Source organism: Thamnophis elegans, chromosome 16 (genome assembly GCF_009769535.1).
Source record: "Thamnophis elegans isolate rThaEle1 chromosome 16, rThaEle1.pri, whole genome shotgun sequence".
In the NCBI taxonomy this organism is placed as follows: domain Eukaryota; kingdom Metazoa; phylum Chordata; class Lepidosauria; order Squamata; family Colubridae; genus Thamnophis; species Thamnophis elegans.
Window position 1 is genome coordinate 38,973,351 of NC_045556.1, and position 10,939 is coordinate 38,984,289.

At 49.3% G+C, this 10,939-nt stretch overlaps 1 protein-coding gene across 1 annotated transcript; it reads left to right on the forward strand.

The window, feature by feature from the left end:
* The first annotated feature begins 760 nt into the window (after nucleotides 1–760).
* On the forward strand, nucleotides 761–5,951 carry LOC116519452 (torsin-1B-like). Its single transcript, XM_032233318.1, has 5 exons — nucleotides 761–974; nucleotides 1,416–1,681; nucleotides 2,516–2,691; nucleotides 3,498–3,625; nucleotides 4,562–5,951. Exons 1-5 carry the CDS (start codon nucleotides 785–787, stop codon nucleotides 4,801–4,803), a joined length of 1,002 nt encoding a protein of 333 aa, XP_032089209.1. The 5' UTR covers nucleotides 761–784; the 3' UTR covers nucleotides 4,804–5,951.
* The last annotated feature ends 4,988 nt before the right edge of the window (nucleotides 5,952–10,939 follow it).

A 10,939-nucleotide genomic window follows, 5' to 3' on the forward strand; every position in this document is an offset into this window, starting at 1 on the left:
TCCGGACATCTTCAAGTTGCCAAGGTTGAGAAACACTGATCTAGTCATTCAACAAATCCTGATCCAACAAGCCACAACTCAACAAGCCAGAATTCAACAGCCCACAATCCAACAAGCCATGTTGGATTATGGGTTGTTGCACTGTGAAGCAGTGGTGAAATTCAATTTTTTTACTACCCACTCTGTGGGCATGGCTGGGGAAGGATACTGCAAAATCCCCCTTCCCTCCCCACTCCTGGGGCCAGTCAGAGGTGGCATCTGCCGGTTCTCCAAACTACTCAAAATTTCCACTACGGGTTCTCCAGAACCTGTCAGAACCTGCTGGATTTTGCCTCTGCTGTGAAGGATGGTGGAGGGGCGGCCCTCTGGCCAGACCCACACCATTAAAGTTGTTCTTGAGTTCATACATTGTGTTAGTTGCTTTTTATCCTGTGGTTCCCATCAGCTCTTTGGAGTGTCTTTTGAACCCAGCCATGTTGGCTAATGGATAGTTTAATGCACAGCACAAGGTCAAGGATTGATTTGGCTGTTCTGTATTCCACCAACCCCCATGGAACCCATCCTGCCAGCCACCGTGGTTTAGAACAAGCCACGATGGAGACACACAGACACAGACACACACACAGGGGCTGCCTGGTTTCTGATTTGCAAAGCTGTCATTCCGGGGCCGGCCGCCAGAGGGCCGGGGCGCCCTGGAGCAAGATGCCGGCGCCTGCGCGCAGGGCCGGGCGGAAGCGCTGCCGCGGGGCGTGCCGGGAGTGGTAGTCGCGGGCGAGAGGCGGCCATGGGGCGGCCGGCGGGGCTGCTGGTGCTGGTGCTGGCGGGGGCGCTGCGGGCGGGGGCGCTGGAGCCGGTCAGCACCGCCGTGGCCATCGGGGCGGCCTCCGTCCTCACCGGGTTCCTGGCCAAGCCCCGCTTCTTCTGCGCCTTCCTGGAGTGCTGCCCCCCCGACGACCACCGGCCCGACCCCGCAGGTATCGGGGGTCCCATCATGCACAGCCAGGGGTGGGAAGGCCGGCCCCGGGAATCTCTGGGGAAACACACCTCCCATGCTCCCCTGCTTTCGGTGGATGGGACTCCATTTCCTATCCTCCCCAGCCACTCTACTCGCCTTAAGTGTAGAGGAGGACCGTATCCCATCCTCCCCAGCTGCCTTTGACCTTGTTTGTTGGCTAAGGATGTCGGGGGAGGGGGTGTTCCGTCTTCCATCCTCCCCAACTGGCCTTCCATTGCTCCATGGGAGCATCGGAGCACCTTTCCCATCCTCCCCAGCCCCCCTCTGCACCTCTCCAGTGTATAGGAATCCATTGATAGAGGCGTCTGGGGGTTTAAAGCTTAGGGTTGCTTCACAGTCCTCCCTCCTTCCCTTCCTTTCCCCCTTCCTTCCTTCCTTCCTTCCTTCCCTCTCTCCGCAGCCCTGCAGCAGTCCCTGGACGAGAGGCTCTTCGGGCAGCACGTGGGCCAAGAGGTCATCCTGAAGGCGCTGACCGGCTTCATCCAGAACCCCAACCCCAAGAAGCCGCTGGTCCTCTCCCTGCACGGCTGGGCTGGGACGGGCAAGAACTTCGTCAGCCAGATCATCGCCGAGAACCTTTTCCCGGCCGGGCTGAAGAGCAAATTCGTGCACCTGTTCCTCTCCACGCTGCATTTCCCCCACGAGCACCTGGTCCCTCTCTACAAGGTGAGTGAGGGCAAAAGCGCTTTGGCTGGGGGGCCAAAAGGAGGCCCCTTTTCGCAGCATCCGTGTCAGGATTACAGCCGCTTCCTGCCTGGGGTTATGTCCATTTTGCAGAGGGGAAGTCTGGCTGCAGCCCTGAGAATTGGGACTAAGGACCCCCAGCCCACTCCCCAATATTAAGGAAAGGGAGGGAGCTTGGAAGCAGCTGTTGTGGCTTGGTGGCGCCTCCGGGACTCATTGGGCAGCCAAGCAGGAAATGCGATTTATTTCTCCTCTGGAGATCTTCCAGGACAGAGCAAAGAAAGAAAACAAGCTAAGCTGGTTCCACAGGGCATCGAAATCCCCTTTTGTAAAATAATTAATAATCCATCGTCATCATCTTGTGACTTCTAGAAATGACGAAGTGATTGGAAGGAGGAAGCTGAGAGGAATAGAAAGCAAAACTTTAAACCTTCTGGGTATTTATTGTTAGGGATTCTTAGGGAGACCGACTGCCCCAATTGAGCCTAAAATTCATGTTGCTAAGCGAGAGTTGCTAGGTGAGCTTTGCCCGGTGGCCCCAGGACCCTGGGACGGTCATAAACATGGGTCGGTTGCCGAGGGTCTGAATTTTGAATGCGTGACTGTGGGGATGCTGCAGAGGTCATAAGTGCGGAAAAAAAATGGACATAAGTCACTTTTTTTTCGGTGCCGTTGTAACTTTGGACAGTAAGTAAATGCCCCTTGTTGAATTCCACCGGAGCCTCTGAGTTAGGGGATTGAATCTGGAGAGCGGATCCCGATGGAAACGGGGAGCCCGGATCTTTGCCCGACTTTCTGGCTTCTTCCGGTTTCCAGGACCAGCTGCAGAAATGGATCCGGGGTAACATCAGCGCCTGTGGGAAGTCCGTCTTCATCTTTGACGAAATGGATAAGCTGCACCCGGGGCTGATCGACGCCATCAAACCCTTCCTGGATTACTACGAGCAGATCGACGGCGTGTCGTACCGGAGAGCCATCTTCATCTTCCTCAGGTGCTGCTGGCAGACCTGCCCTCGGAAGGAGTGAATCAGTTTGTTCTAACCGGAGGGGAATATGCCCTCCACTCTTTCCCTCCCATTTAACCTGAGATATAAGTCAGTGTTTCTCAACCTTGGCCACTTGAAGATGTCCGGACTTCAACTCCCAGAATTCCCCAGCCAGCATTCGCTGGCTGGGGGATTCTGGGAGTTGAAGTCCGGACATCTTCAAGTGGCCAAGGTTGAGAAACACTGATATAAGTGCTATGAAAGACCGCACCTTAGCACCACAATTGAACGCCCCACATGTCTGGGGTTTCCAGAGAGAGAGCTTCAGCCGGGATCTTGGCCATGTTGATAGCCACTCCTTGATGAACGTATTTTATTTTTCTTTATGTGCCCTGAGAGCATCTGCACCAAAGGCAAATTCCTTGTGTGGCCAATGAAGATTTCTCTTCTTCTCTTCCTTATTCTGTTCCGTTCCATTTTCTATTCTATTTTGTATTCTACATTCCTATTCCACTCCACTCTATTCTTATGGTACAGGCAGGCAGTTCAACCGGGATGGCAACACATCATTTGTGGCATTATCCCCCTCCCCGAGGGGTTTAAGAGATGACTTTTTCATCTTAAACTGCAGGAATTCCTGCTGCCGGCTTTTGAAAAACGCACCCTGAAATTCAAATTCCGGATCAAGGCTGCAGGCGGGAGAACGGAGCTGTGGGCAACTTTGTCTTAAGCGATCCGTGGGCCCAGTGGGAAGTAGGAAAGGGTTTGTAACGCTGGCTTCTTTGTTTTTCCCAACCTCTGCATTCCCACAGTAATGCGGGAGGCGACCTGATCACGAGAGTCGCACTAGAGTTTTGGAGGAGTGGCCGGGAGAGGGAAGAGATCCAGCTGAAAGACTTGGAAGGGGTCCTCTCTTTGGGAGTTTTCAACAACCGGAACAGTGAGTACCGATCTTGGCCCCCCCATTGGCCGTTTTCACCTCCCAAATCCCATGCAGAAAAGCCAGTTTTCTAGGTTCCCAGGGTGGCTGAAAGAGTTTCTCCTGAAATTGGGGAAAGATGAAAGATAGATTATATAGATAGATAGATAGATAGATAGATAGATAGATAGATAGATAGATAGATAGATAGATAGATAGATAGATGATAGATAGAGATAGAGATAGATATATAGATATATATAGATATATAGATATAGATAGATAGATAGATAGATAGATAGATAGATAGATAGATAGATAGATATAGATAGATAATTGATAGATAGATAGATGATAGATAGATATAGATAGATATAGATAGATAGATAGATAGATAGATAGATAGATAATGATGATGATGGATGGAGAGATAAAATGGAAGATAGATGATAAGATGATAGATAGATGGATAGAGATAGATAGAGATATAGATAGATGATGGATGGGGAGATAAAATAGATGATAGATAGGTAGGTAGGTAGGTAGGTAGGTAGGTAGATAGATAGATAGATAGATAGATAGATAGATAGATAGATAGATAGATAGATAGATAGAACAGGAAGGGAAGGAAAAGAGGGAGAAAGAAGGGAGGGAGGGAGAAGAGAGAGAAAGGGGGGAGAGAGGGAGGGAGGGTAGTGGAGAAAGTTTCATCGAACATCAGTACGTGAGAAGGCAGAAGTTTTCAATCAATACCTTCTGGAAATAATGATAGGCATCTCCCAAATCTATTTAGGGAGAACATTGCAGGAAGAAGAGGGAGCCACCACCGATAAGGCCCCGCTACGAAGGCCTACCTTGGCGTGTGTAGCAGGAGGCCTTTAGCGGTCCTAACGGAAACCGGTCGTGGATTTCCTTCCAGACTTTCCCCCCTTTTCAAACCTCTGGTCCCTTCCGCAGGTGGCTTGTGGCACAGCAGCCTGATCGACCGGAACCTCATCGATTACTTCGTGCCTTTCCTTCCCCTGGAGTACAAGCACGTCAAAATGTGTATCCGGGCGGAGATGAAATCCCGCGGCAACTTCATCGATGAAGAGATTGTCGAAAAGGTGGCCGAGGAGATGACCTTTTTCCCCAAGGAGGAGAAGATCTACTCGGACAAAGGCTGCAAAACCGTGCAGACTAAGCTGGACTTCTATTAAGGATTTCTATTTTTTTAAGGGCCCCCCAAAACAGGGGGAAGAAAATACGTGTGACCATTTCTGCTGTTTATGCACATTTTTTTAAAAACAAAAAAGAGGCAAGTCTCTGCATAGGCACTTTTTAAAAAGTTTGGGGAGGTTTTCTTCACAGCCCGTGGAAGCTTTTTTTGGGGGGGGATCGTTCCTTCTTCCTCAGATGTGGTCACCCCGAAAACATTGCTCTGGGCATCTTCCACTGTGCTGCACTGTTTAACACTCACTAATGGGTGTAGAAGATATAATCCCATCTACTGGAGGAGAATTGAAGAGAGTTACTCCATGTGATTATTCCTAACAGTCTGGCTGAACTCAACAGAGGTCTCCAGCTGACCATTTATGAACTAAAACCACTAAATGTTGTTACATGAGGTCTGTCTTCCTATCTCACCCCAGGCACCCCCCCACCCCCCCAATGCCTTTTTGAGAATTTCAGGTTAGAGAAAGGTCAAAACTAGTGTGTGCCTTCTTAGGTCAATATTGATGAGTGTCACGTTGTTGAGATTGTGTTAATTCAGGGTATCTCGTAGGCCAATTTGATCCAATAGTTCCTAAGCCTCTTGAGAATATGCTCAAGGTCCTGTTCCATCCTGGGGGGGGGGGGGGATAGTTTCTCCTTTATCTGACAATCATTCTTGTCTCGGGATCAAACTCCTGGTCCTCATGAAGTTTACGGATGGAAAAATAGCTCAGAAGCCTCTTGGAGGGGTGCAGCTATGCTGAAGGACCCATCCATTTTGGGGAGGGGGGAGGGAGAAAGAGTATAAGCCTTCCCTTTACCTGCCAGTCATCTTTTTCTCTGGGCCAAGCTTCCAGTCCTCATGAGGTTTGCACAGAAGTTGATTTTCCTATGCATGGGCTACTAAGAATCCAGATTTGGTGGTGGTGGAGTTGCAACTGCAGTGGTCACTAACTCAACTTTCTGTGGTTCGCACACCTACCTAAAATTAAACAACGGGGCAAATTGGGTGTGTAATTTTCTTAAGCCATCTCACTTTTTTTTAACAGAAGCAGCTTTAAAGAAATGTATTTTTTAATGACTGTTTTATATGTAGAACACTAGAGTTTATTATATGATTGAATGAAAAATAATAAATGAGTGATGAAAAAGATTTGGGTTGAATCTTCCTTTTTTCCCCAGTTGCCAGACTATTACAGTTTTTCCAGCGTTTTCCAACATTTTCTGCTCCTAGCAGTTGTACAGGTAGTCCTCGACTTACAACAGTTTGTTTAGTGACCGTTCAATCCACGGCAAAAAAGTTGGAAGCTTCTCCAATGAATAAAGCGGAAGGATTGAGGGTCAGTCACACGGCCGTTAAGTGAATCTGGCTCCCCGGTTGACTTTCCTTGTCAGAAGGTCGCAAGAGGAGATCATGTGACGCCAGGACATAGGAGTCAGTTGCCAGCAGTCTGGATTTTGATCATGTGACCTTGGGGATGCCGCAAAGGTTGTAAGTGTGAAAAATGGACATAAGTCACTTTCTTATAGTTTAGGAGAAACCCTCCCATACAACACTAGACAACGCAGTGGCAACAGCAGAGACCTTCAAATGTCTAGGTTCTACCTTATTTCAAGACCTAAAACGGATACACCTAACATCAAAAAGGTCATCAAAAAAAGCACAAGAAGGTTCTATCCATTATGCTGCTCCTAAATGTGACTGGTGCATGTGTGTGTGTGAATCTGGCATAAATGATTCATCGCATTCACGGTGGTGTGGGCACACGGAGGGTTAGCACCACCTCTTTTAACCTGATGGGTTAGTCTATTTAGGAAAGGGAGGGGGGTATTATCCACATCCCCCAACAGGAGAGGTTTGCCCTGCCCTAGGGCAGGATTTGAAGGAGGCCCTGGGGGGGGGGGGATGTGGCCGCCTGAGTTTCATATTACGCGCAATGCCCCACTGAACATGAAAGCGAACCAAGATTTTGCAAATGGAGGAGCTTTACTGGGAATGGTTGCTTGCTAAGGAAATCATTAACCAGTGCAATCTTGCGTGTCTTGTGCTCGTTTAGAGGTAAGATTTTAAGTGCCCCCCCCTGGGCAAGGAGCCCATAAGATTTTAAGCGCCCCCCCCCCTGGCCAAGGAGCCCACCCCCCTCTTTCCTGGCCCTGTTTTCTTCTGGGAAATGTGGCATCTCCCAAACCAATTGCCCAGGGTGTTTTAGAAGGAAAAACACACAGAAAGGAGAAAAGCTTCTCAAAACCTCCGCGATTTTACCTGTTGCTTTGTGTTTAATTGGGGATTCAGGGGGAATCCAGCTCAGAATATAGAGTTGTGTTGCTTTGTGGAGGCTGTGTGGATAGCAAGTGAGATCTTGGAGCAGCACTTCTCTTCATCCCAAGGTAAAAATGGGAAATTCTGCCCTCTTGCTTCTGCCTGCCCTTCAGCCCTCCCAGGGTCCGGTTGCTAAACCGTCAAAGGCAACTGTGTGGCATGGATACATCATTCTCCCTTCCCATTGCCTTGCCTAAGGCCGCAGGTAGAGCTGGTAGCCCACTTCTGCCTGCCCTCCAACTCTGCCAGAACCCCGTCTGGTTGCTAACCCTTCTGGCACAGAGCCAGGTCCCATCAAGGGCAGCTGTGTTCCTGCAGAAGCCGCAGTGCTTTCCCACTGAGCTGCCTTGGGACCCAGGTTGACCAGGCCGCTTCCTTCTGCCTGCCCTCCAACCTTCCCAGGGGCTGCCTGGGGGTCCAGAACCCCCAGTCCAATTTCTAAAACTTTTCTGGCACTGGACCAGGTCCCGTCAAAGGCAGCTGTGTGGGAGGGAGGCTTCCTCCTGCCTTCCCATTGCCTTGCCTTGGGACACAAGCAGCCCGGGCTCCCGTGGACACTTTTCGCCCCCCTGGCCAGGAATTCTGAGATTCCTACAACTGGGTGCTTTTTTTTCAGGGGGACTCAAAGTACACCTTGATTAAAAGGATACACTTGATAAGCATGCAGCATAAAACTCAGCTTGGGAAAAGCAGCCGCGGAGTCTGCCCTCCTGTGGCCCCTGTGTCAATGCTGTTAACGTTTGGCAAAGAAGCCCCAGAGTGGCTTATTTTCACTCTCCCATTTCTTTCCTCTGGCGAAAGCTCACAGCAACCACAGAGGAGGCTGCCAGGGATAGAAACGTTGGCTTCCTTTTTAATAGGGCATCGAGGATGGCAACATGGGGATTGCTGCCCTCTTGTGGCCAGGTATGGCCATGGCATTCTACTTTTCTAAGGTACAGCAGAAAAGGTTACAGGATAAATTGGATGGGATAAAACAAAGATAGAAGATGAATAGGGGTGGAAAATAATTTCATTGGAGGTTTATTTTGGTAGAAGAGGACATCCTCACAAAAGAAGGTCCTTGGTGACTCAGCATAGGGGCAGGACCACAGGGTGCCCAGCAGCCCCAAGCTCCTGATTGTAGCCTCACAAACGGTCAGACTTCAAAGCAGTTTCAAATACGTTATTGTTCCTTTAACACTGAGCATCGCTTCTCCCTAGCCCAACTCACCTGCCACAGTTTGCACAACCATTCAAATCATAATACAGCCCTAAAGAGGATACATAAAAATATCATACAGTATTTTAAGGATGACAGAAAGTCACATAATCGTAAAAATTACAAAAGCAACAATAAAATACCATGATGGGTTAAATGGTTTATTCACTTAAAATGACATTTTTGATATATTAAAAAAAGGTGAGGTGTAAAAAGAAACCACAGCTGCCATCGAAAGATTTCTCTCAGAAGAAAGAAAACACAACTTTAATGTTGAAACATTTTAATATCACAACTTGGTGAAGAGACGATGATAAGAAAGGATACATTAGAAATAGGCAACAAATAAACTATCTTCTTGTCTATCGTAAGCATCACAGCTACTTAACAACAGAGTAAGTCAGAAGTAAAACTCAGCTGCATTCCAAAAAATACATGTCAAACAGAATATTACCGAGCCTGAATCCTATTTAGAGACATTTCAGGACTAAAAAGATGACCAATATGACAAAAGAAATCAAAATTCTTGAGGTGAGGGCCACATACTGAGTCTCCTGATTAACATTTTACCAGTCGAAAACATAACGTACATTTCCAACCACAGCCCAGGCTAAAATTATTCCAAGGTGGAAAACGAGAAACCTTTTATCAATAACTGGCTACAACCTAACAATAAAAAGAGCCTTTGAAGCCTTTTTTTTCTGGTTCTAAGAACAATCGCCATGGCTAAATTTATGCCAGGAAGAAAACAATAACATCTATTTTAAATCACCGGCACACTTAGCATTAAAAAGATCCGGTGAGACGTTTTCTGGTTCTAAGATCATGCCTAAATTAAGCCAGGCCAGAAATCTACTCAGGATTTCAACGGCCACATCTAGAATGAAAAAGGGCCGCAGAGATTGATTTACTAGTTCCAAGACCTAAAGCCTCACACTAGCAAAAGAGTACTAACTAATTTATTGAGATGGCAACAACTCGTATTAAAGGGTGCCACAAGGTTTACTTTTGGTCCTAACAGATCTGGCTGCTACTGACCTTATTTCTAGGAATGTGAAGGAGGAGCAGGACTGGTGATCCAAAAGATCCCTTTCCAGTTTGAGAGGCGTTGGGGATCCTCAGGGACTGGGGGAGCCTTCTCTCTGAGCGCTCTAGGCTCTTCCAGTGTGATTCACCCCCACCGCCCACTCAGGGACTGGAAGGCCTCCTCCACCCGGGGGCGCCGTGGCATTTCCACCAACATGAGTGGGGGTCTGGTTTTGAGCACAGATGGAATCAGGAAGAGAAACGCACCCCATCAACTCACCTGTGCTCATGCATGAAGGTAGGCAGGCTATGAATGTGGAGGAGGAGGACTGGTGATCCAAAAGATCCCTTTCCAGTTTGAGATGCGTTGGGGATCCTCAGGGACTGGGGGAGCCTTCTCTCTGAGCTCTTCCAGTGTGATTCACCCCCACCGCCCACTCAGGGACTGGAAGGCCTCCAGGGCACCCTGGCATTTCCACCAACATGAGTGGGGGTCTGTTTTGAGCACAGATGGAATCAGGAAGTGAAACACACCCCATCAACTCACCTGTGCTCATGCATGAAGGTAGGCAGGCTATGAATGTGGAGGAGGAGGACTGGTGATCCAAAAGATCCCTTTCCAGTTTGAGATGCGTTGGGGATCCTCAGGGACTGGGGGAGCCTTCTCTCTGAGCGCTCTGGGTTCCTCCAGTGTGATTCACCCCCATCGCCCACTCAGGGACTGGAAGGCCTCCTCCACCCAGGGGCACCGTGGCATTTCCACCAACATGAGTGGGGGTCTGGTTTTGAGCACAGATGGAATCAGGAAGAGAAACGCACCCCATCAACTCACCTGTGCTCATGCATGAAGGTAGGCAGGCTATGAATGTGGAGGAGGAGGACTGGTGATCCAAAAGATCCCTTTCCAGTTTGAGATGCGTTGGGGATCCTCAGGGACTGGGGGAGCCTTCTCTCTGGGCTCCTCAAGTGTGATTCACCCCCACCGCCCACTCAGGGACTGGAAGGCCTCCAGGGCACCCTGGCATTTCCACCAACATGAGTGGGGGTCTGTTTTGAGCACAGATGGAATCAGGAAGTGAAACACACCCCATCAACTCACCTGTGCTCATGCATGAAGGTAGGCAGGCTATGAATGTGGAGGAGGAGGACTGGTGATCCAAAAGATCCCTTTCCAGTTTGAGACGCGTTGGGGATCCTCAGGGACTGGGGGAGCCTTCTCTCTGAGCTCTTCCAGTGTGATTCACCCCCACCGCCCACTCAGGGACTGGAAGGCCTCCAGGGCACCCTGGCATTTCCACCAACATGAGTGGGGGTCTGTTTTGAGCACAGATGGAATCAGGAAGTGAAACGCACCCATCAACTCACCTGTGCTCATGCATGAAGGTAGGCAGGCTATGAATGTGGAGGAGGGCTGGTGATCCAAAAGATCCCTTTCCAGTTTGAGATGCGTTGGGGATCCTCAGGGACTGGGGGAGCCTTCTCTCTGAGCTCTTCCAGTGTGATTCACCCCCACCGCCCACTCAGGGACTGGAAGGCCTCCTCCACCCGGGGGCGCCGTGGCATTTCCACCATCATGAGTGGGGGTCTGTTTTGA